The sequence below is a fragment of the Vulpes lagopus genome, chromosome 10 (genome assembly GCF_018345385.1).
Source record: "Vulpes lagopus strain Blue_001 chromosome 10, ASM1834538v1, whole genome shotgun sequence".
NCBI classification, from domain to species: domain Eukaryota; kingdom Metazoa; phylum Chordata; class Mammalia; order Carnivora; family Canidae; genus Vulpes; species Vulpes lagopus.
This window is the reverse complement of record NC_054833.1, coordinates 92,836,793-92,863,415: the sequence shown is the minus strand read 5'-3', so window position 1 is coordinate 92,863,415 and position 26,623 is coordinate 92,836,793. Positions and strand designations below refer to the sequence as shown.

The window sequence follows — 26,623 nt, the reverse complement described above, 5'->3', positions numbered from 1 at the left end:
TGTATCAACTTTTTCAGAGAAACATGGAAATTGTTTCCCCAAATTTTTCAGGAATACAGAGCAGATGTGGCCTTGAACTTGTTTCACGGAACAAATCTTTTCATACATGCTCTTCCTTCACACTTCATGTGTCAGGTCCTTCTATACTGACACAGACTTTCAAAGGTCCTGTGTTGATCTGCTTTGTTTATTCACCAGTATGTGGATTGCATGTTTTCCAGAAACTGGCTAAGTGGTTTCTCCTCAGGTTTTGCTTTTTCATTGTGTGGTCATACACTTTCAGATCCCAAATGGGAGGGACTGCTCCTAGTTCACCGATCTAGTCACCCGGGGGCTGGGGAGGGGCTGGGCCACAGCTTCTCAGGCCAGGGAACATAGGCTGTGTATGCCTTCCTCTGTCCTGGGAGAAGCCCATATGCCAGGGTGAGACCACACCACACCCAGCCTCCTCTGAAGCAGAAATGGCTGCTTTTCTGGGGTCTTTGTAGAGGGTGTCCCAACAGAACCCCTTCAGAAACATGCTCTCCAGCAAGCTCAGCAATGCTGCCTTCCTTGCCCACTTCCACTGGTCTCGACTCTTATGACACTGTCACCTGAGAAGTGGCTCCAGGGCCATCACCACCATTACTGACACTCAAGTCTTGGGAACAAACTGCCAGATCACGGAGCAAGTGCCTTATACTCTGAGTGCTCATCCTAGAGGCCCTGAGACACTGTCACTCCCAGGCTGTTCATGACAGGAGGAGGAGAAAAGGCGTGCAGGCCGGTACGTTTGAGATACCTACATTTCAGGCACTTGGGTCTTGGATTTTGCTTATACTAAACTATTTCCCACAAATATAAAAACAATGAACTCATTCAGATAATTTGTGTATCAACACATCTAGAATTTTCTGGCTGCAATGGACAGCAAAGCCAAGTAAGGTGGCCTAACTGGGAAGGATGACTTAACAGACCCAGGCAGGCTGGGTTTGGTGGGACCCACTCCCACTGCTGTGATCAGGAGTGCTCCTCCCTCTCTTGGCTCTGATGCATCCATCCTCGGTGCCCATTTTTCATGGGTTGCTGTGTATTTACTAGGTGCCCTCGCAGCTGGGGTGCAGTGCAGAATGAACAAGATACCAACAGACTCATTTCCTGATCTCCCAGAGTACTACTCTAATGGTGTAAGATCAATAAAAAAAAAGCCAACAAGGACTGAACAAAAACATGTGAAATACAGGAAAAAATTATGAAAAGAAGAAAAAAAGAAGCAAGGCAACCCCGCCCCCCAAAATCCAAAAAATGTGAGGAGTTAGATGAGGAGATTCCGACTCTGATGTCTGAGCTGAGCACCAGTGACAAAACAAAACCAGCCACATGGACAGGACAGATGATTCTAGTAGAGAAAAGGGGGCCCAGAAGCCCGAAGGAAAGGTGCTGACCTGCCTTCAGATATTTCTGCTCTTCACTTTATTCACGATGTCTAGGGAAAGGAGCCTACGCTTAATGAGCAACCTAAGGGCAGACTTACTTTCTGACACCTCTACGGTATTTTCATTGTAAAGCCAAAGAGAAAACGCTTTTACAAAGGGTGACAGTGCCTCAAAGTTTTCTTGAAAGCATATGCAAGGTATACCCTCTTGTAGGATTATGTGCTTAAAACATGCTCAGCAAGACCCTCTGATGAAAAAATTAAAATTTCGAACATATATACATTTAAAAAAAAATAGAATCTCTAACTCAAATGCTTACTTTGACTTTCTGCCCAGGATCAACTGCAAAAACACTTCGGATTAGAAAAAAATAGTTTAGACAAAATCCAGTTTTGTTTTTTAGGAACAAAGAACCAGAGGAAAAAAACCCCAAGAAACATCAGGCATTAGGCAAATCAGTGTGAGTGTCTCTGTCACTGTCTGTGATGTAAGTTGGGACAGCTTTCTCCATGACCAGTACCTCCAAGGTAGTGCAGAGCACAGGGTATTCACCCAGAGATGAGGGGAGGATGGGAAGGCAAGGAGGGCATAGAGAATGACACTAGCATTGAGCTATGCAAGCAGTTTGCACTCAGGGGACCATAATTCTTGGCTTCTGTGATTTGATTACAGCTCTCCCCCTGCAGTCATACCAGGACAAGGATCCAAGAAGAGCAGGGCGCTCTACTAGGGCCTCCTCCTTTAATACCCCCTCCTCCAAATCCAGAGCACAGGCACTCCTAACCACCATGTCACCATTTACTCACTTGTTCATTGCCCATTCAGTCCCCTGCAGCTCCTGAACTACCACCACACAGAAACCAGAATGGCTCTAACACCCAGCAAGCAGGCTGAAGGGCCCAGACAGAGCAGGGCCTGGACACTCTGGCGGTATACTACTGGCTACTTTCCTACTCATCAGCAGGTCCCAGGCAGAAGAGAAGGCTGGACATCCTGGCAGGGACTGGGCCCAAAGGAGCTCACACAGCAACACTCCGCCAAGTCCTGCTGTAAGGCCCCTTAAGTTCCACGGGGACCAGAGCAGTACATCGTCACAGGTCAGAGACAGCAGAACGACGGTCAGGGTATGGCTCCTCTGTGTGGCTGCCTGTCAGGTCACTGGCCCTCTGCTGTCTGCCATCCTCAAGGTGGCACCACCCAGGTGCAAGCCCTGCAAGCAGGGGAGAACCTGCTGGGCTGAGATGGGCACCTGATGGAGGAGGAAGGCCCTGAGGTGTAGCCCCTGCCACGTGAGCCTCTGAGGGACTGGAACCAGTTCTCAGAGGGCTCTCTTCAGCTCACTCACTTGGGCATCCCAGGGAAGGTTCCCAATGTAAACAGTGTTAGAAGTCCTATCCTCCTCCCCCTGCACGGAACAGGATTCCGGCTGGTGTGGGTTTGGAGGTCTTCTGACAGCACTCAGCGGTACTGGCTGCTGGTTCCCAGAAGGTGCTCGGGCTCATCCTGAAGGGTGACATCTTTCCCAGCCCGCCTCTCTCGGTCACGAAGGCTTCTGAGTATTGGGATTTTCCTCATCATCTCACAACTGATCTGAAAAAGCAAAGCAGTTTCAGTTATTCTTCAGTGTCCAAACTTGGTCAGGAGGGAGGAGAAATCAGAGGCGCAAAGGGCCTCTGCCACATTCCTCATGTAAGCAGTCTCCGCCACACTGCACCAGTGTTCCAAACTGGCCCTTTGGGAAGAAGGACCTCCATCCCTACACTGGCCTACCTTAAGTGAAATCTGGGAACCCCAGCCACTTTGGATTGTCCACTCTGGACTATGCCTCATGTGCCATAGTAGATGGCAGGAAAGGAATGGTTTTCTCTATCCTCCTAAGGCCCAGGAAGCAGAAAACCAAAGCCTTCCTATGCAGAAGGGACAGTAGGTAAGGTTACTGGAAAGACGGTTGCATGGTCATAAGAGCCAAATCTGGTGGTGGCCTCCAAATTATGTGGCTGTCTGCCTCCATGCCTGGCCCTCCTCCCAACTTATGCCTTTGGGTGGGATTGACTTGGGCCTCCTCCCCCCGACTCCTCCACTGGAGGAGCATGTCTCAGGGACCAAACCTTTCAAACTGTCATCGAAGATGCAGAAACAAGGCAAAAGTGAACTAGGATGCTACTTTTGAAAATGCTTTCTAGCGACAGGTTATCAAGCTACAAGATAACACCACACAAAACATGAAGTCTCAGTGAATAGAATTCCTATACAAAGGACACGTTTGGTTTTTTGGGAACCTGAAACAAAGGAGGTGATTTCCCGTCCTTGAGAACTGGGATCGACGGGTGGGGCCTGCATGCAGAGGGGCTGCCTTGATCTAGCTTGCAGCATGGATGCTGATGGTCCCAGCCCAGTGCGGCAGCCACAAGGGGGATGGCCCCATGGGTTAGGCAAGCCTGGAGAATGGAGGCCAGGTCTTCTGTCACTTGAGGAGTCACATGGCAGAAAAGACACAGAAACACACTGTGTTAGTCCTTCTCAGCAATCCTATTCTTCAGAGATGCTCTCTGTCCTGCTCTAGGGCACAAAGCCCATAAACAACCCATTACCAAGAGGCAGGTGATGGTTCAAACATGGGACTTCCCACAAACACAGGTACATCAGAACACAGATCAGTACATGAGTTAGACAAATAAAACTTTACTCCAAAAACAAATAGCTCAGGGGTGCTTGGGTGGCTCAGTCGGTGAAGCTTCTGCCTTCAGCTCAGGTCATGATCTCAGAGTCCAGGGATAGAGTCCTGCAACTACTTCCTGCTCAGTGGAAAGCCTGCTTTTCCCTCTGCCCCTCTCCTCAACTCATGCTAGCTCTTGCTGTCTCTCAAATAAATAGAATCTTTAAAAACAAAAACAAAAAAGAACAAAAAATAAACGTCAATAGCTCAACTAGTAACAATGTTCTGGTTATATTCAGAATCATATGTAACTAAAGTAATGGTTCTTATCCTTGGCAGGGTGTCAGTCAGAGACCTTTGAGAGAAGGTGGGGTTCCTTCCGAAGAACAAGTCCCCAGCAATTCTGTGTGCAATTTCCTAAACTCTATTCATGTATCTCCAAACCATAAGAGGTACACAGGCCTCAGGTTAAGGACCAATGATTTACAGGAAGATTCAAAGAAATTCAAACACCTAAGAACAGTGGAGTACCTTCTCATATACTTCAAGGCTCCTGATCCTAATTTACTATCCGGTTCTCTCTTCCAGCACTATGTTGGCAATCCCCTCCACCTTGGAACAGCCCTTCCACTGGGTCAGAACCCTCTGCAAATGGGTGGCTGCTCCGAGGCTCGGTCCTATCAAAAGCCTCTGCAGGTGGCACTTGTCCACTTGGGGTCTTCAGAGTACCATGAAGATGCCTGGCTGCCATAGAGAAACTGCTCAAAGAAAGACCTGCTCCTTCTAGTGTTTCCCATTACTGAGGCGCAAACAAAAACCATGTCCATGCCATGGAGGTATGTAGGAGATGTAACTACTTTTTTCTAACCCAAAGGAAGTATTCTTCTACTTGACTCTCTGTAATTCTTTTGAACTGATTTATTGAAAGATGACTAAGCTCATGGGCCAGTACCTAAGAGGCTCTGTTACCAAAGAATTCTGAATTTGATCGAAGTCCAACCAAACCAACTCCCTCCCACACCCTCATTCTACCTTCTTAAAAAGTTCAGATTCTTGTGTCCTTTCAGAAAGCAGAAAGCCTGCTTCTCCCTCTGCCCTCCTTAACTTATGCTAGCTCTTGCTGTCTCTCAAATAGAATCTTTAAAAAACACAAAAACAAAAAATGAAAGTCAATAGCTCAACTAGTAACAATGCTGAAATACATTTGTTTTCAACAACGTTGAAATACGTAACAACTCTGAAATACCTTTCAGAGCATATCAAAACAGATATACACTAGTCATAATTAGATTCTTGTTTTAAGTAGGCTCCATGGGACTCGAACTCACAACCCAGAGATCAAGACTGAGCTGAGACCAACGGTCAGACACTTAACCAACTGAGCCACCCAGGTGCCCCTAAAATGGTCATAATTAGATTCTTAAGGATGTCTTAAGTTACTAGATCTAGTATTTAGAAAGGATGATCAAATTTAAAATTGCAATTATAATCAGAACATATGACTACATACTCTTACGGAAAAATTGAACGTCATTCTGCTGTGACACCAGGAGACAGGAGCAACAAGGCCAAAAGCCTTGGTACACATTGCGCTTTCCCCCAGCACTTGGACCTATCTTGGCTGGATGAGCACCCCAAATACTAAAACTCCCATGTGCTTCTGCCTGGTGGAACCACAGGGTTTCCTCAGGCCAAAGCAAGTGTTCTCAGGAAACCCAGCCCACAGGGCAAGGCTCTACACTCATGCAACAGAAATCCATTTAAAACATGTCGTGTGAAGCAAAATTACATCCTTCTCTGCACATCACAGGAAACTACTTTATCCCAAGCTGGCACATGGACAAACTATAATCAGTTGAATAACAAATAGGTTTTAACTGCACAGATTATGAACTAAGTCTATAGTACTGTCACACTCTCACACACACACACACACTCTCTCTCTCTCTCTCACACACACACACACACAATCTTTAGAAATGGACATACCAAATGCGTCACTTTTATGTAAAACTGCTCATCTCAAAGGCAGGATGTTTTTTGGGTAAGGAATGACAGAGCTTACTGTCAGCTCCTGCTTCTGCGCCCGCAAGTTCTAAATGGAAAAATCTCCCTGTCTACGAGGTGGCTTTTGCCACTTTCCCAGCTGTTGGCCATTTCTGTGTGCTTTGCAGAGTGGCTTGGGCTGATAGTTGTCCCACAGCTGATGCAGAGGCTACTGCGCACCAACTAGACAGGCTGGCTTCACACTCAGGCTATCCACAGGAGGGCTATGCTGTTTATCCTGGCTCGTAATTAGGAACATTTGTTACATTCTGTAAGTGTGCCATATGAAATGAAAGATTTTGTCCATTAATCAAAAATAAAAAAATATGTCTGCTTTTCTATAATCATTCCATTAAATAGTATAGAGCAAATTTGATTTTTTTTATATGCTACAACCACTCTTTGATGTTTACAGAGGTCATTTATACATACATATTCTCTTTAAAGATTAAATAATACTATCCCCTAGAAATACAGATCAGAAATCTAACTCTCAAGGTACCAGTGGCCAACCCAAAAAGAGACTCTGGTTCTAATCTTGCCTCACTACCCCATTGGCTTCACAATTTTGGACCTGTTGCTTTTCCTGGCTCTCACTTTACTTGACCACAAGATACAGAGACTGGGAGGGATGATCTTTAGAATCTCTCTCATTCTAAAATGCCAGGACATGTTTGAGCAGTTGCTGGCAAAGAAAGAGGAACATTGTTAAGTATTTCTAAAATGTGAAATACAACTTCCATAGAAATTAGCAGTTGTCTTGCATGAGACTAACTTATCATTCATTGACCAAAAATACTTTTAGATACAATACTTTCAAATGATCAAGACGAAGTCATCCTATACAGTAAGCATGCAAGAATATAAGAGAGCCAGTGACTGTACTGTCTTCCAGATGGCATTCATGCCTTCCAGCATTTGTTTGCTTTCTAATTATAGTGTTTCTTAATGATAACAGGGCTCATTTAAGACATCTTTTTGCACATAGTTGATGAAAGACGTCACTTACCAATCAAAAAGAGCCCACAGCATTACTCCTTATGCTTTTACTGTGGGTACTGAAGGACCAGCAGGGCAATGACCATACCATCATTCCATCATGTGGAATGATGGAATGATTCCTCCATCATTCATCACGTCCATGATCAAGGAGGTGGTTCTATCTGGGAGTGGCCATGGAGGCCACTAAGAACTATTGAGTAAAAAAACTGCTTATTTTCTGGTGTATATCTAATCACCTCAAAACCTGTGCCACAACATGCCAGTTTCCATCTGCAAACCACAGTTCCTGCCTGTCCTAAGCTCTCCAGGGGGAAGGGGACAGCACAAGAGCAGTGAGGTCCCCTCCCACTAGGCCAGTTCAGAGCTGTGTGTTGGACGAGTACATGTCTGGCAGCTCTAGGCTCAGTTCACACCCAAGTGTTAGCCACATGGGGAAAAGTGGCCCATACCACCCACCTCACACACAGGTATATGCTTTGTACAAACAGCTTGGATAGTACCATGTTACTGCCTTGCACAAGCACATGACTTCTAAGAAATAGCACATATTTAACTATCTTGCATCTAATGCAAGATCTTGCATCTAATTTTTACCATCTGGGAGTGTGCAGAGAATGGAGGCTCTTTTGGAACCGGAGCCAAACATGCATGGGGCAGAAGGTTGCCCTTGGAAAATGGTTTCAAATGTCCTGTTTTCTCTACTGAACAGTGTTGACTGTAAAAGTGTGTATTTGCGGTGGGAAATTTAGAAAACAATGAAAAGAAATCTGAAATCTCAGCTTGCAGAGATTACTATTAATATTCAGATACACTTCTTCTTTTGAGGGGGGTGGAGAGGGAAAGGGAGAGAATATCAAGCAGGTCCACCAGCCAGTACAGAGCCCAACACCAGGCTCAATCTCACGACCTTGTGGTCATGACCTGAGCGGAAACTGAGTTAACATTTAACCAACTAAGCCACCCAGCTGCCTCTCCATCTTTTTTCTACACGTTTTAGCATAATGAGAACATAAAATGCTATACTAAACACATATTTATATTCTACTTCTTCCACTTAATATTTATTATACCACAAGCATTTTCTCATGCCATTAAATACTCTTTAAAAAGGCTGTATGCACTTAGATTACAGGGTTGGCATTTGGCTCCCTGACCCACTTTAAGGCACTGCATTATACTGAATACACATGCACTTCTATCTGAATTTATAAATATTTCTTTAGGACAGATTCCTAGAAGTTCAACTATTAGATCAAATACAGCAAATCTTTTAAATTAGAAGTATCATCCTTCTAACTTGTTGACCCAGTTGTGGTAGCTGTCAGCTCACATTTGGCTGTAATTTCGACAAAAATGTTGATGGGGGATTGGAAGGCAAGTACTGATGTCCCAGAATGGCTGTTCCTCACAAAAAAAGGTCCTTTCCCCCAAACCCTTTTTCTCAAGGCATCTGTCCTTCTCAACAAGTAAATCAACAGGGCCTGGTGACCATCTGGGAATGATCCTCCCTTTGTAGCTGTGGATGCTACAAAGTTGTTTCTCTGAGTTTATATACAAGAATGACCCTGGCAGATTCCCATTTCCTCAACTAAGGAGAAAATGATTGAGAAAGGAAGACATCCAGATTTTGGTCAGTGGTGTCACGCTGCTCTCCTTTGTAAGCAGTGATGATACCTTTCCCACAGTTACTGTGGGGAGCAAAGGGGTAGGGAAGCAATCCTTTGATCAGGGGCTTCGGAGGCAAGGAGCAGTCTTGTGGGTACCCTGGGTCTCTGTGGAGCTGCAGCCACACTCTGCTGCCTGGCCTTCTCTCTAGGGTATTCTTTTTTTTTTTTTTTTTTTAAAGATGTTATTTATTTATTCATGAAAGACAAACAGAGACAGAGACAGACACAGGCAGAGGGAGAAGCAGGCTCCATGCAGGGACCTTGATGTGGGACTGGATTCCGGGTCTCCAGGATCACGCCCTGGCCTGAAGGCGGCGCTAAACTGCTGAGCCACCTGGGCTGCCCTACAGCATTCTTAAAGTATTTCACCTTTCCTCTGCCTCATTCTAGCTCACAGAAAGTAATAATAGAGGTATGAGCTTGGTTGTTGAGAGGTCAAGCCCAGGAAGGCTGTGTGAGGGGAGCAGAACTGTTAGGGACAACCCAGGTCTCCCCCAAGCAGAGGGCCCCATTCTACTGCTGCTTTCCAGATGCTCACCTGGATCTAGGAAGGCAGCCAGGCTCCTGAGCAAGGATGATTCACTGCTGTCGTGACTCACCCAACACCTCACTGCCTTGGAAACTGACCGGGCTGAGGGAGAACTGCTGGATGCTAGTTGCTGGGGACTCAGGCCACCGTCAGTGTACTCCTGCCAGAGCCAAGGCATGCAGGCAAACGGTTCCTGAGCCACTGCAGATCACCTTACACATAGCCATCCAGAGGCAGGGACATCTGGACTACTGTCTCAGAGATTAAATGACCACCTAAGCTGGAAGTGGTGCCTGGAAGTTTAGGACAGACCTCAGCAGCCAGGTCTCATACCATGCACCAGCAAGGGAGAGCTCCTGGGGTAGAGTAGACCTGCTAGACCGGGTTGGTTGGTGGGGGAAAGGGCTCAGGGAGTCCTAGGTTCTCAGGGGTGGCAGCCTGTAGATGAAATGGGATAGTCATGGCACCTTGGGGTTCAGACATTGGTAAGTCATGCTAAGTTCTACAGGTCACCAGGTGAGAGGCTGCCCTGAGGGAAAGGAGGACCCCACATGAACAGAGCAGACACACCTTTCAGAAGCAATGTTTCTTTCCTCTTCACTGAGGCAGTAGAGGGCACAAGGTGACAACACACTGCCATGGAGAGACATGGGCAAGAGTCCTGGCTCAGTAAACCACTCAAAGGATAGCTAAGGAGTCTGCCCACAGTGAGTGTCCTGTTTCACACCTGTGACAGCCGCAACAGTGACAATGGCCGAGTTCAGCAGGCACTTTGTGTGTACTGCCTGTGAGGTCAGCACGGACAGCACTCTAAAGATAAACAAATACGGGGCTTGCAGAGGGTGCACCAAGGTCATAGATACAATGACTGACACATGCTGCTGCGGCTTCTAAGCTCACCCTAAACCACTGCCCCATCTGCTCTCCTGTCTTTAAAACCACAAGCCACAGGCAGAAAAAAGCAGGGGTGGGCTGAGGAGGCCTGCTGTCCGAAGTAACTACAGCAGAGCCTGCAGGACCCCAGTGCCTGGGTGGGGGCACCACATGCATCTCTGAGAATGTGGGACAAAGCCCAGGGAGTCAAATGGTACACAATCTTTGGTTAATAAGAATCAGTTAAAAAAGTATCACATTTTGTATGTATTTCATAACTTCACCTGAGAGATCTACAGTGCTTAGAAGAAACTCTGATTCTGGATATTCCAACAAAATACACAAGATGCAAATTCTGGGATCCTAATGCCTACATAGTAACGAGTCTATGGGCAGAATATCAGAGAAGGATATGCCAATGTGTACCAAAAAGTTCATGTGAAATAATATCATACCCTAGCATTGAACTTCCCCCACTCATCCCCAAATATTCAATGGAATTCAGGGGTGGTTTTCCCAATGTTGATGAAAATTCACTCCAAATGCATACACAGCAAAGCCAGAAGAAAAGCCCCCGGGGCTGGACAGTATCATTGCTTTCACATGACGCATGCAAAGGGAGGCCCAGGGGTAAAAGAACGGAGAACACAGGGCCCCAAGAAGAGAAATGGCCTTCTAAAACTTTGTGATTCTTGCCCAGGCCTCTCTAGCAATGAGATGTTTCAGGAAGAGGGTGAAACAGTTGGGATGTCAACAAACAGTGCAGGTGCTGACAGACTGCACACACACACAGCATGGCTGTCTGTGTTGCTGGCACCTCTGCTGGACATGGTTTCCTTTCACACACAGGGAGTCTCTTCACCTAACATGACCAGTAACATCATCTGTTGCTATTTTTGTATTTTCTTGTTAAAATCAGTGGAATGTAGCTGTGGCTATTCCCCAAAGCTTTCTCTCTTCCTGGAGAGGCCACCTGGAATCTTCCTAAGGTGGGCTGCAGTTGGCCCTCATCTATCAAGTGCTGACCTGTAGGGGACCTGCAGCCTCACAGTGGCCAGCCCCTTGTGCAACCTCCCCAAACCCATCCTCTCAGCTGTGAGCAAATGCCACCTCACTCCTATGACCTGTGTAGCAGCCTCCACTTAAGGAGAAGCTGTGGGCCCGAATTTCAGGATAATCCCAAGTTCTTATGAAAGATACCAAGGGACATTTGAATATTCACAAAGGATGCCACTGCCTTCCCCAGGACACTGGGCCTGCACTCAGAGAGACCCATCCACCTACTGCCCCATCATGCATTCTCCTCCTCTCTGCTCTTACTGGAGCTAACCTACAAGCACAGGCCCCAGGAGGCCCCAAACCATCTGGCTGTGGCATCTGTGGGAAAGGCCCATTGTGCCGTGGTGTTTCATTTTGGTGTCAACCTTGGAGGTGGATGTTACTGGTTTCTATGCCCAAGAGAAGGCTGCTTTCCAAATCTGATGATTCAGGTTTAAGGAATGGAAGATATGGAACAATGGCCTCAATCCAAAACCCTGTTTCCTCAGTATTATTATCTTGCCAGCAGATGGGATCATCACCTATAGGTTGGCTTGTGGGATTGAACTACTGTAGACTGATGTAATGCGTGCCACTGACTATTCTGCAGATAGAAGTCATCAAGGCATTAGCTTACAGAGGCTGTGGGTACCGCTTGGGAGACCCAGGTCACAAAGCAAGACAAGCTGGACTTCTAGCAGGAAAGCTGAGACAGTAGGATATGATGTTGTGGCCAGGATTGTGGAGCACAGCTCTCAGAGATGACCCTTCAAGTGAACTGTCCCTTCAGCCATCTAGAACTGGTATCCTACAGTAGGAGATCTTGAACCTGGTTGCTTATCAGAATCCCACAGGTTTGTTACAAAGGAGATTCTTGGGCCAATGCCTGGAGATTGTGCTGCAGGAGCTGAATTTTCAAAAGCTCACAGGTGATTCTAAGGTATAGACATGCCCAGCCTGGGGATAGCTGCCATGCCAAAGAATACCACACAAGAGGAGATGCCTCTGAGCTACAGGCCACTGATGGCCACAGAACCCACCTTGGACCACAAGATTCCTGCTGGCTTTGGGCGCTCACACCCTGTGGCAATGACTCTTGTCGGAGTGAGAATGTAGTCCACTGTTAGGTCATGGTCTTCAAGCAGCGTTTCAGGTATGTCGATGACCTGGTCAAACAGAAGTGGGTGAGACAGTTGACAGGGAATGTGGCTCCTGTGCTCACTGCACAGTAGCAGCATGGTGCTCACCAGACCCATGGGGATAAGGCTTCACTGCCAAGCATCCAGTTGCAGCTGATCACTACCACTCACAATAGACATGGAGTGAAGGCAGAAACCAGTCTGTCTCTATGCATCTGTCTCCTTCCCTCCCTGCCCAATTTCTCAGAGGGGTATAGCAGTGGCTCTGTTTGGCCCATTCATGGGCAGCACCTGGCAGTCGTGGACGATGGTGACCACGGGCGTCCCCTGGCTGACTGCTCCCATCGACACCATCATGGCATATTCCAGATCAGCATAACCTTCTCCCTTCCCAATTCTCCAGCCTAAGAGACATGCAGAGTGTCAGTATCTCAGGAGGAAATGTTTCATTAGGTTGTGGTGGAAGCAGACATTCGGACTTAATATCTCTGGCCCCTCCTTAGAAACTTCCACGGTGAGCCCACAGGCAACCCTCAACAGTGGGGTTCAGGGGCATGCCGACATTGCACACGTACAGGAGTCAGCACACAGTGCTGTGAAGCTTGAGTTTTTTTTAATGTGTTATGAAAGGAAACAGAACCACTGTTTACATGAGAAGAACTCACATTTAAAAGTAATGAAAGAGTAGTTTTTAAAAAAGACTTAACACAAACTGCTACTAAAACCAAAATCTGTTTGATCGATTTCTCTTGGAGAGGAGATAAAATTAAAATCAGGGATACATGATTTAAAATGATATCACTTTGTCTTCTGAAAGCCTGGCAGTCTGTGGAGAAGGGTCTTAGGTGGGACTCTTGGAAGGCTTAGCGGAAGTGGCACACAGTTTCTTAGCAGGTGAGAAGGCAGCCAGACAAGAAACATGACAATGCCTCTGGCTCCTGTCATCAGGGAGCCTGTGATGCTACAGAAATTCTAACTTCTGCTTAACATTAGCATCAGCATTCTCACCAAGAGCATCACTGCCCATGTGTCCTGAGATTCTCATCTATCATGCTTTTACAATTACCAACCTCCAACCATACAAGCAAATAAACAGGAGAAAGTGCAGGGTAGAAACGGCAAAGCACAGAACAGTCCACAGAGACAGACAGGTAAGCAGCAAGCATGAGCAATGACCACCTATCCTCATCACTAAAGGTCGATCAGACAGCACATGAACCACCACTGTTCACTACTAGATTGGTAAACATGGAAGTTTGAGGATTCTAGATATTTACAAGGGCGTAGGGAGAGAAGCGAGGTGTGTGGTGTTAGAGATGGGAGGTAGGCAACCTTTCTGGTGGGCTACTTGGCAGCAGGCACCAGGAGTTCAAGTTCACCCTTCTGTTCAGCAATTCCTCTGTTAAAGTTATCCCATGGATGGCCCTCAAAGGCATAAAGAAACTCTATTACAAGACCACAACTCATTTTAGTGTGATCTCTAAGAGAAAAGCCAAAACCAAACCGTGGTGGCACCTCAAGTGCCCACCAGTCTTCATGGATGCGCAAAGACCCAGCCAGACAGCATCTAGCAGGGCACAAAGTATTGTATGTGCTGCTGCCCCTCCTGGAAAAACAGAACCAGGACAAACATAACTGCACATAGAATATAGGACATGTGTGGACTCACAGGCATAAGGAACCACTGACGGTGGGCATCTGGGAAGAGCACAGGCAGTATTTCCTGTGCTATTCCAATTTCCTACATGTGTGCACAGCAACTGCTGTTGTGTTAGTCGGGGGTTACCTGAATGATGACATTTACAGAACACTGCTTTCTTCCTTATACACCCCAGCTAAGAAAGAAAACTCCGGATTTTTTAAAAAGACCTCTGTTAATTTCCCATTGCCAAAAAAAGTATAGCTCCAATCCCGTCCTCTGACCTTATAGCCTCTGGAAAGCCAATGCCAACCTCCTAGACGGCCATGCCACTGCTGCTTCTGCCCCAAAGTCCTCTTCTGTTTCATTTCTCTCCAGAACACCCAGCATGTAAACACTAGCCCTGAGGTCACTTCTGAGACATTGCCCTGCTCAGGGCCCAAGGGAGGCTCTTCTGATTCCAACCAATGTCAAGTGCTGATTTCTGTATGTAGCACTGAGCACAACATAACACTGTTAAGCTGCTGTGTCTGCTCTTCTGGCTCACCATGGGCCCAAGACAGAGATCACCCAGTGCCAGCCTGACACTTGGCCCACCTGGCACCCAGAAAAACATGTGTTCATGGGAACCCATTCCTGATGATGAAGAAGCACTGTAACTGGAAATACAGAGAAAGCAAAGAAGCTCTACAATGTCTCACATACTAGCACAGAGCAAGAGCTGGAAAACATTGTCAATTCCAGATGAAGATACGAAAGGACAACGTTTAAAAACATGACACTCAGGGTTTGGAATGAATGATTTAGAGCATCTCTCACCAACTATTTGTTGGAAACCTCTCTTAAAGGAAAAACTTGGCTTTGGCTGATTAATTTCCAAAGGAAGAGTTTTAAGGACAGGCCTCTTAGGACAGTCTCTTTTTTCCTCTTGGAAGGGAAGGAGGAGAAAGAACACTCTCAGCAGGGGGCCCAAACCACGCTGTGCAGGTGCAAGTCTGTGACAGTCTGACCTCCCCACTGGAACTCACTGAGCCTGTGGCAGTATAATCAGCAGTATAACCAGATCGTCTTCAAAGAGTGTTGAGCCAGGCCCAGGGTAGAGCAGCAGAAGGGGAAGAGGCCCCATGGGAACCACAGGGGCCCAAGTCCTGGAGGCAGCTTGGCAGAGGGGAGAGAGCAGACAGCAACATGGGACACCCTCCCCACCACCTGCCTGAATGGCACAGCACCAGGCCTCTCCAGGAAGGCTCGGGACACCCTGTTGCCCAGAGGCCGCTGCTTCCTAACAGAAACAAGGTTAGCATCTAATGTTTTTCTATTCACTGGAGGTTCTCCAAAACCAACTATTTACTGACATACTACAAATAAATCCAGCTCCAGTTCCAGGTAGCTTAAGAATTGAGGAAATATCTTTCACCACCTGAAGAGAGATGATCTCACTTTATTTTTTCTGCTAAGAAAAATGAAAATACTGTGAAGGTATTGAGTGTGAGGAACTGAGTTAATTCTTCAAAATGATTAAGAGATGCAGTGGTTTCAGAGGACAGACGTGTCCAGAAAACTGAAATTACTTACCATCAATGTCTGAAACAGGAAAGACAGCAGAATGTCAAGCTGCAGGTCACATCTAAGAGTTTCTGATTTTAATCTTACCTTTTTCAGAGACAGCAACGGACCCCACCACAACTAAGTCCACAAGGACCTTGGAATCCAAGCCCACAGGAGTACTGTAGTTCCTCACACCCTGTGAACACAGACACGGGCCTGAATGCTTCCTGGGCAGTGAGTGGCTGCCCCACCTCACAGTTCAGAGGTAAGAAGCGCTCAAAAGGTCTGAATTAACCTCCTGTAGGAGGCAAACTATGCCCTATAACAAACATGCATCATGGAAGTGGCATTTTAGGAAAATCACGGTTCAGAAACCATCTTAGGATAATTTCCCACAATTTCTTCCCCAGGAAAGATGCCACTTGGAACTGACGGCAGACACGTACGATGTTAATTTCACAATACTGACCACATCATTTCTTCCCATGAGGCTGAAGAGCACAGTGATTAGAACACAGGCTCAGGAGTCACAAAGAACCGGGTCCAGATCCCTCTTAGCCCTCAAGAGGAGGAAGCTGACCTTCAGTTTCTTCACTTCTTTTATCTATCTATCATTATTTTTTTTTTTTCTAGTTTCTTCACTTCTAAGGCAGAGGTGCCACAACTGCCTTGTCGGACTGGTGCTGGAATAGAAGGAGATCATGGAGGTAGTGCATTTAGCACATAAGACATGGTCAGTAAATGTGTGGGACAAACTGATTATATGTGAAATACTGGGGCCATTACCTTCAGGTGTAGCATCTTCACTTCTGAAACATAACTTGTTCAACCAAAACCCACAAGTACACTATATATGTTTATGTTAATGGAGGCTTGTAATTAGAGTTGGGAGGCTGATATGGTTATGAGTCTCAGATAACAAGGGCTACGGGGTCAATCTTAGAGCCAAATTAAGACCCTGCACAGACCAGTGTCTAGCAATGGATGGTACTGTACCTCATCTACAAATACATGATAAGTCGCTTATGGGATCAGTACAGGGGGTTGCTTTGGGGCCTCTCAGCAGTCAGACCACAGTCACCAGCCCACCGTGCCCCCACGGTGGGAAGGCCTGCTTTTCTTAACCTCACAATGGCCATGGAAGCTGGCATCTCACACCCCCAGCCCACATCTTCAACCCTGTTTTAATGGGCTTGGTGGCTGGCAGCCTTGGTGAGCAGACACCTGTGTTGAAACTCTGTCCATCAGACTTCCTCCTGGCTCCCTCGGTCAGCTTTACCTGCTCTGTTGATCAGAGTGTGAGCAACCAGGAGTCTCCCTAATTCTCCAAAGTCCCATTTGATTCAACAAAAACTCAGCTGACAAACCTGTGTGCCCATACAGGTGGTTACTAGAAGACTCTCAAGTTAGAGAATAAACACAAAGGCACCGACATTTCACAGGTGGCTGGGACGTGCTAGTGGCAGAGGCAGTAAGGGACAAATTCAGAGACTTAGCTGCCAAAAAGTAAGACCACATCTGAGTCTCTTACTGTATCATGACCTGTACCTGCAAATAGATGTGGCCTAAGATCCTCTCACCCTGTGCCATTAAAAAAAAAAAAAAAAAAAAAAAAAAGGCTGGCGGGGGGGCGGGGGGAATGTCCTTTGCAGGTTCTGGTGTGTCATATGTTAACAGAGCCTGAACTCTGCTGCTCAGTCTCTAGTGAAGTTGAGTCAAGAGAGCTGGTCGGGTTCTACCCTGGCCCAGCCACTTTCAGGGGCACGTGTAAGGGACCCAGCCACTGCTGGTGTGTCACAGGGAATTCCTGTCAACAAACAACGTGGTAGTCACCTTTCAGAGGGGCGGGGATGCTGTACGGGCGACACAGACCACTACACCCACCAAAGGCCCTGTGATGGACCCTCAGATATATCTGACCTAGACCTCAACCCCAGGAAGGGAACTGCAGGTACAGTCCCAAACCTACGACTTCTGAATTGCTGATCATAGGCCCTGCTGGCTCTGGGAAACGCGAGCTCACACCTGTGGCCCATGTTTGCCAACTGCAGATGATCATACACTTTGCATTTCTGAACATTGACCAGAACCAAGACTATCTCTTATTTTTCTACTTTTTCCTTTGCACTTTTTTTTACACATATTTTATTCTTACTTTGTTATGTATACTTTCATAAGCTGTATCAAATTCTATTTTTAGAATAACGTTATCAATAAGTAACAACAAGCATTCAATTTTAAATTCTACTTTTAAATTTAAGGGGCAATTTTTTTTTTTTTAAAGGAGTATCTTGAAGCCCTATTTTTTATTCCCAATAGATTAGGAATCAAATGACTGGGGATCTATTCTAGGACTCTGAAAAAAGTCACCAAATTCTATTTCTTTATCTGCAAAACACAATACAAATCCCACTACAGGGCACCCCAATTTAATATTTATACACTTTGGTTTTACTACATTGTGTGACACACTCAAAAAAAAACTATATCACTGAATTACTAAAGCCATTATTCAGAACTGGTGAGGCAGCTTCCAATCCAAGTATTTTGGAAATTCCTCCAAGTCTCCAATTGCTCTGGGGGCACTTAAGAAAACCCTATGGGCCACCGGACTATGACACAAGTTAACACCAGAAGGTGCCGGAGCACAAGATAACTTGTTTTCTCTTCATTTTTTTTTCTTTTCATTTTTAATAGGGAATTTACAATCCGCCAACTTGGTGCAAAGGAGAAAACAGAGTGACTCAAATGGAATAAATGTGTCCAAGGTTTTTCTACTTCGTGCCTTTACTGACAGGATTGCTGAATACTTTCCCATCTCTACTCATTCAGCTTTGTGAAAAATTAATTACAATTTTGTGGTATATTTTATGCATTCTAACACACCAGAAGTCTCGGCTGAGAACAACGCTCTCCTTGTGGATGACGCTGCCTCCTGCACTTACCTGGGAGGTGGCACATTTTCTCAGGATGTCTTTAGTTGCCCCAGGAGGTGGAGTGATCTTATTGAATAACCCTGTTCTCAGTCGTGGTGTTGGGACCAACAATGTTTTTTTGCTCTTCAAAAAGAAAATCAATTACAAAATTAAACACAGGAAATTTCTTGTGTTTCTAACATTTCAGGAACAAGTTACTATTACTGGCATCTTTTGTGTGTGTCAAGGAAAGGACTTCTTTGCAAACTCGACTAAATAATGCATAGTGGTCAATCTCATGCAGGGCCACTACTCTACCTCACTTAGGATGAAGAGGTAGTGTGTCGTCAAACTCCTGAATTCTAGTTTACTTGGCACTCAAAATCACTACCAATACAAAAGGACAATGTAAACCCAAATAAAGGTATGCTCTCACAAGAATTCCAACCAGGACTTTCCTGTGACTTCCCTTCCCAGCATCACGCACTGTAGTTACAATGCTTTCTTTCTCTCTCTCTCTTTTTTTTTTTAAAGATTTTATTTATTTACTCATGAGAGACAGAGAGAGAGAGAGAGAGGCAGAGACACAGGCAGAGGGAGAAGCAGGCCCCATGCAGGGAGCCCAACGTGGGACCCGATCCCGGGTCTCCAGGATCACACCCTGGACTGAAGGTGGTGCTAAACCACTGAGCTACCCGGGCTGCCCATAGTTACAATGCTTTCATTTGAAACCTGCATTACATGGTCTCAAGGCTTCATAACCAGTCTGCTATTCAACAGTCCAATCTCAGAGAGTAGTACTCATTATAATCGGTATTTGGTATTGACCTGAGCCCATAGCCCCTTTTCTTCTATTTAGTTTCTGAACACCTTGTTGCGAGTCCCAGAGCAGGGATTCACAAAGTTGCGGGCCTCTAGCCAGCAGATGCAGGCTCTGGGCACCTGTGAGAAACGACCAGAAGCTTGAGGGCAGACATGGCAATCTGCTTTCACGAGCCTCCCAGTTGATTCTGATGCCCAGGAAAAGTTCCAGAACCACTGCCATAGGCATCTCTGCAGAGTATGCCAGGGCAGGCCATGAGGCAATCATAAAATTTATAAAATCTTCAGTGTAAAAAGAGTATATTTTAGTTTTTGTATAGGAGATGACAGCCTGAGACCAACAGGAGATCTGTAAAATCACAGGTTGGCTCACTTAAAACCATGACAGAAAAAATACTTCCAACACAAGTCATGACCATGTGCTCTTTTCCTTCTGAAAGAGGTTTGGGTTCATTAGGAGTCTGAAGATTCTGGTGTACTGTGCGTTATGCTAGTTGCTCCCTCTTTTCAAGCTCAGGGGCTCTCAACTACTTGTACTTTAGAATCACCTGGGGAGTGGGAGTGCAGATCCACTCAGAGCAACTGCTTCAGGACTTGATATTGGCAACACATAGTTTTCAAAGCTCCCTGGATGGTTCTAACATGCATCCAGAATTGCCAGATGCTGGCCTGGCCAGTGGTTCTCAAGGCACCATCAGGGTGTTTAGTAAAAACAGATTCTAGAAACCAACTGAAGGTCTGAGGTTGAGCCAGGCAAGTCCCCAGGCATGGACTGTGGCCATGTGCATCACCATTCCTGCCTACCCTTAGGTGGTGCTATGGAGCATGCAGGTTTACATGCTTGCCAGGTGATTCTTAAACCACCGAAGTTTCCAGAAACACCAAGGAGCCTGCAGCCCTAAAGTACAGGGAACCTATGTGTCTTTTTCACTATTATATCCTTGTGCCCAGCAGAGAGTCTGGAACACAGTAGATTCTCAAAGTTTGGCTTTCTTTCCCCTGAATAAACAAAGAGGCAGTGAGGACCCTGCTATTCCATCCTGCTGCCTGGCTGCACTCCTCCTATAGGATGTCTTGACTAATCTCCAATACACGCATGGCTTTGATTTTGTGCTCTGATGGGTAGACAGGTAAGAATCTCATACACATAGAGAGCTGGCTCTGGAATCACAGTGGAGATCAGAATTCCAGCTCCATTATTACCAAATAGGGGACTTCATCAAGTCACTTGACCTCTCCATATCTAGCTTATTCCATGTCATATGAATAGAGATCACCCCACTGGCTGAATTAAATGAGGTGATACAATACAGTGTTTAGATAGAGCTTTGTCCTCACACAAGGCAACCACTCACGTCAGGCCCTTCTTGCTGCTATTATTCCCTCTAGTTCATTAAAGTGAATTACTGAATGGGAAAATACAGCTGGCAAGAAAGAATGCTTCCAGGAAGGCCTAAATGGGAAGCTCCTCTTGGGGCTGAACTGCAAACAGCAAACAAAATGGTCCCCTACACGTGACCCTTGAAAGAACCAGGAAGATCCCTATACCCTCCTTGTTCCCTATAAAATAACTTTCTGGCATTCCCTTCTCCATGCAGGGCTGCAAGGTGTGCTGCATGACTGAGGCCTCACAGGAGCTGTGGGAGAGCTGAGTCACCACGCAAGGTATGGTCACCTAAGGACGAATTCCAAAGATCTGGATTCACATTATCAACAGTAAGTTGTCTCAGCAAAACAGCAGCAGCTGTTATGTTAAATCAGTGTTGGCATTTGGATGTTATTGCTCTGTCTTGTCTATATTTAACTTAACAGGTTTATTTTGGTTTTACAGTTGCACAAGAGCTACGAACATTTAAATTTATACCAAGTTTTCTATTAATACTTATTAAGTTAATGAATTTAAAGCAACCCTGGGGGGGAAAAAAATAAAGCAACCCTAGGGAAAATTTTTTTTCTTGAACAAGGGCCTATATACGTAAATTAAGAAACACTGTTCTGATTTATAGATTTTTGGAGATGCCATCATATTTCTTACAGTTACCAAGTGTCAAAGAATTATAAAAGTAGCAGAAGGAAATAAATATAAACTTTCCTTTCTGATGAAGCACATAGTATGCCTCGAGGTCATCATCGTGTACGTGCTTTATCTTTGAATTTAGGAATATTCATGTTTTTTGACAAACAAATGAAAGATTTCTGGACTGTTTCTGGGAAAAAAAAAAAAAAAAAAAACTCCTCCAAGGATATGTTCTGTATTGGAGGAAGTCAGAAGTACTATCTTTTTAAATATCTGAGTGGTACACATTTGCCAGCCACTTGGAGAATGCATTTTATTATGGCCAGGGCTCTGGCTCAGGAAAATACGATTACCTGCAACATCAGCAGCCGAACACCTTCCAGCGGCTTATCGGGGTCCACTTTAACTTCCTGTGTTCTGGTAAAAACTTCTAGGTCTCTGATGTTTTGGCAAGCCAGATAAGAGCCCTAGTTAGACAAACAGAGTTGCACTTACGTCGAGGACGAAGAAGCGAGCATTTTTCTGGGGAGCATCAGGATTGACTTTAATGGTTCTGGCCATTTTGAACGCCTGCAAGCGTGGGAAGTGCTCAGCAGCACAGGAAGCACCCTGTTTTCAAATGTAATTGCACATTACTGACAGGACAGCATGACCCTGGACCTACTGCATGGGTGAGCAGATTGGCTTAGCATCTCTCCCAGACAAGTGGGGTGCACTACTTCTGAGACAAGATCTAAGAGTCACCCAAAGAAGTCTGGGAACACAGTCAGGGTTAAAAGCTGCTGAGAAGGCTGGCCCCAATTTATTTTTAACCAAAATAAAACATATATTCCAAAAAGGTGTAGAAATCATGAGTGTATAGTTTGATAATTTTCACAAAATGAACAAATTTGTGTAATAACTGCCTAAATCAAGACTATATTACCACTAACCAGGAATTCCCATCCCTCTCCAAGATGGTTCCTTTTTAAACATTTTTTTTTTACTGATTCTGTGCATCCTTCTCTTTTTCCTATATGTCATGTACATTTCCCTCCCTGGGATAGCAAGCACTAAAGCAAAACAAAGTAACAACAAAAAGCATACAAAAGGAAGAGTTTTTCAAGGGTACAAGATAGCCTTGGAGCCAGCTCAGCTGAGGACCAGAGAAGGGCAGGAGCTTGCTTCTAAGAAGCCAGGGGTGGGGAGAGAAAGTTCAGCCTTTGATGGCAAGTAAACAGGGCTACACATCCTTTAGATCTGATAGAGCAATCAGTATATTTTCAAAAAGTACTTTGTTTTCCTTGTGGAAAACACACACTGAAATTATGAGCTGTGTTTGCTCATTCAAGCAAACTTGTTTCCTTTGAATAGTATCATAAACAGATATCTTTATCTTCTATCCTGAACGTGGGGAAACTGAGGCCTAGAATCATCATCCCTCAGGGACCGATGAGGCCTTCCTCTTTTAAAAGGTGCTGGCCGGGACCCCCTCTGAAAGGGCATCACTCCCTTCTGTTCTTAGGGAGCCAATTTTTTGAGAAAAGGCACCACAACAATAACATGCTTCCAACCAGGACAAATATGTCAGTGGTCAACAGTAGCTGTAGCACTCCTCATCCAAAGACATGACCAAACCATTAACTGAGCACGGACAGGTAAGAGGCCATGAGAGTGAAGGTTAAGGAACACAGATGAGGGACATTTCAAAACACAAATGACACCCAGGCCAGTGGCGTGGAATCTGCACCACTACCTCAGTATTCACCCAACCCGGATCCACCATGAAGCAGGACAATAGCTGCATTATTACTAACTCTCTTATTTAGAAATATCCTGTTTTCCTTTTGTATGCTCCAGGAATGCCTCAGTACCTTGAAGTTGGGAATCCTGTGATGAACAGGCCGGGGAAAATCAGCTAAATTTTGTGATTCCATGTAGTCCCAAATCTGTTGACGAATGTCTTGTTTGGAAACACCTACGGCAACAAAGGGTAGGACTGGTTAATGTGGCAGAGAGGAGTCCCACCACATGTGAGGCTGGGTGCTGTCAGGTGCCTGCTCCAGCTGCACCTCAGGACTCCTTCACGCTAGACCAATCCAGGGCTTCTCATCTACAGCGAAAAATCAGGGTTAGTGATCAACTCACAACAAACTGCTAAAGTCCAAAAACTTGAGTAAATTAAAGGCAATCCAGGTATTTTAACGTAGCTCTACTGAACACATCATCTACTGTGTTCCTGGGTATTTAACGTAGCAGCGGCAGAACAAAATACGGCCCAAGCCATGTACCCAATCTTTCCTCAGGTCCTTACCTGGAAACGCACATCCTGTCAGTTAAGGCACTGCAATTCTCAGTCTAACTAGTTTTGACATAGCTATGATTAGTACACACAGGCTGTACACCCAGAAAGCTTGCCTTAGGTCTAAGGGCTTTGTAAACCACCTATTATTTTGGATTACCAATTATGATGCGCTTTATTAGTATAGCAATTTCTTATTCTTATACCCAATTTTGGAAATGCCGTTTTGGCAACAAATATTTTTTAATTATCTGACTGAAGCAGTTTTAATAAAATTTGCATTAACCATGTGCTCCTCTTCGAGTGGAGAACTATAAAAAAGTTTCCCATTAGGTAGAAAAAAATAAAACCAGCACCTTCATATAGATATATATTTAAAATATTTGCTGAATTTTCATTTTTGTTGGTCCAAAATTATATCCTTGTACTTGTATAGAAGTCTGTTTCAAATCACTTTACCTACAACAATCTGTCCTATGGCCAGCACTGCGAATCACGAGGCGATCTCATTCACTGGTAAACTCTCAACACAAACCTGCTCTAATACCAGTGAAGAGGAGGGCCACCTACCCTGTGCCATCTGAAAGTCACCGCAGGGATACACATAAACAGTGCTTAGGGAATGTGCATTTTCAAAGATGGCAGTGGAAGCCGACCTCTTCTTTTCAGAGAACTTAGTGTTCGATACAGCTGGATCTGAAGCTCTACATGTACTGTGTGTGGATGGGGTACCTCCCATCATTTGGGTAGGAAGGAGGAGCATGGATAACTTCACAGGTCCTCAGTCTCCCTTAAATGAGTGTAGGATACTGAAAAGTGACCCAAGGGAGCGGCCCAGGGCCAGAGACAGCTGGGAGTCACCTGGGTAGATGGGGGTGGGGTAGGACTGGCAGCTGGCTTCTCACCAGACATTTCTGACTTGGCTTTGAATCATGACAACAATAATGTTCTAAAAGCTCATTTTTCATAAACGGACTCTGAAAACATGCAAAGAGAACTGTAACTGACAAGCCTTTCTCCTTGCTGCCTGCTGGGCACCAGCTTCCCTCCTCCAGGGCAATGGGTGCACCCTTTTTTCCTCATGAATTCTTCCCCAGGTACCTCTGGCCCACACAGAAGACACTTCCCGTCATGTCCTTTCCCTAAGGTGGCCCACTGCACAGCACACACTGCCCTGCACATTAGTGTTCTTGCCAGACATCTCGCACATCAGCCCACGTGGTATACAAGAGTGCCTCCATCCTTTTGTGAAGCTGCATGGTATTCTACTGTGGGGACAGGCTGAGGTTTACCCAGGCAGTTCCCTTCTAAAGGGCAACAGGTGGTTTCCAAACTTGTTACCAACCAGCAGTTTGCTGTTCTCCACCTATCCCCGCTGCTCATCTTACCGCACCGCCTGCCGTTCTCAGGCATAAGGGCCAGAGTTAAAGGCTTCCATTGCCTCTGCCCTCTGGGTAGGTCTAGATCTCCTCAGCGTGGCATGCAGCCCAGTCCCAGAGCCTCTTGGAGCCCACAGCAAACACCACTGGTGCCTCCTGCCCCTAGGTGTGCTTCCAAACCACTCCAGAAATCAAAACTACAGATTTGGGTGTGCTTAGAGGACACCCATCTGTAAGATGGAACCTGAATAGGCCCACGCAGGCAGTTTCCAGCGCCTGGCTTGTTCTTTCCCGCTGGGAGCTTTGCACTGAAGGTGTGTGCTAGCAAGTCCGCTCAGCTCTCTGTCCCTTCCACAAACCCTCATTCTTCAAGGCTCAGCTTCAGCACCACCTCTGGGAAACACTCCCTGTTCTGCTCCACTGCCTGGGAATCCGTCCGTCACAGGGTCACAAGGAGCGCGGGCCTGCCACACCCTGATGCCCACGTCAGCTTCATCTTCCATTACTCCTCCCCGTGGATCCACAATGTGGCTCAAGCATGCTGTCCCTGCTTCCGCACACCTGCCCACCTCTCTCTGCCTTTCAGACCTTGGTACCTCCTCTCTCTCCAGCTCTGCCTGACACACGACATCCCCCCCTGCACGTATTTTGAGGGCCCGGTCCCAGGCAGATGTCTCCTTTAGGAACCCAGGGGACCCTGCTTTTCTCAAACACAATTACGTCGCTAGAACTATACGGGTATCACCTTGATCGCTTTCGCTAATAATCCACAGGTGCTACAATATTCCCAACGCTGTGCAGGATACTGGGGGCGGGGGGGGGGGGACACAAGATATGCAAGAAATTGTGACGCTCGCCCTGGAGAGTCAATTAATCACAAACATTCGAGTGGCTCCCGTGTAGAAGGCAACGTGCTCACTGGGTAGGTAAAAGGGCAGAGCTTTGTAGAGGCACAAAACATGGGATGCATCGAAGGTACAGCTGAAGGCGACACGTATTTGTGTGCAATGCCTCAACTGTCCCGCAACTGCCTGTTTACCTCCCTCAACAACGGGCCCTCGCCGGGTCGGCTGGGTCTCGCCCACCGCCCTACGCCGGGCACTCGCACTAGCACCTGTGTGCGGGGCTGTTCACGGCCGCACGCTCGCACGGGCAGAGGTGAATTCATCCGCAGCCGCGGAGCCTGGCGTTACCAGCTGGGCCTGAGCCCGGCGTTAGCTCTGCCAAGCGATCCCGGCACCGATCGCCAACGCCCTGCCCGCGGAGGGCGACTTGCCAAAGCCCAGGGGCCACGAAGCCAGCGTCCCCGGTGCCCGCCAGGCGTTGGGAAGCCCTGACGCGGCCCGGCGTTTCCGTTAAGCCGCCCCCAGGCCTGCCGCGCGCCCGCCGCGCCGTGGGGATGCGGGCGGAGCGCGGCCCTCACCGGGGGCACCGCCAGGCACGGCGGGGGCCTGTTTCTCTGCTCCGCGTTAGCTCCACTCCGCCCCAGGGCGCCCCGCGGCCCCCCTCGCCCGCCCGCTGGCTGTCGGCGGTCCCCGGCAGCCGCTCCGGGAGGGCCCCCGCCCGCGGCTGCTCACCCGTCGGCAGCTCCATCACTACGCAGTCAGCGAGCGACGCCTCCGGAAGCCAAATCCGGCGCGGAGTGACGTCACCCGCT

At 46.6% G+C, this 26,623-nt stretch overlaps 1 protein-coding gene across 1 annotated transcript; it reads right to left on the bottom strand.

Annotated features, from left to right (window-relative positions):
- Nucleotides 1-1,574: 1,574 nt before the first annotated feature.
- On the bottom strand, nucleotides 1,575-26,623 carry MTHFSD (methenyltetrahydrofolate synthetase domain containing). The gene is given in 9 exon segments (XM_041771593.1): nucleotides 1,575-2,900; nucleotides 2,903-3,005; nucleotides 12,267-12,392; nucleotides 12,657-12,769; nucleotides 15,658-15,748; nucleotides 18,498-18,611; nucleotides 21,660-21,773; nucleotides 23,160-23,263; nucleotides 26,544-26,623. Coding segments are annotated over 9 exon segments (1,116 nt in total). The 5' UTR covers nucleotides 26,560-26,623; the 3' UTR covers nucleotides 1,575-2,565.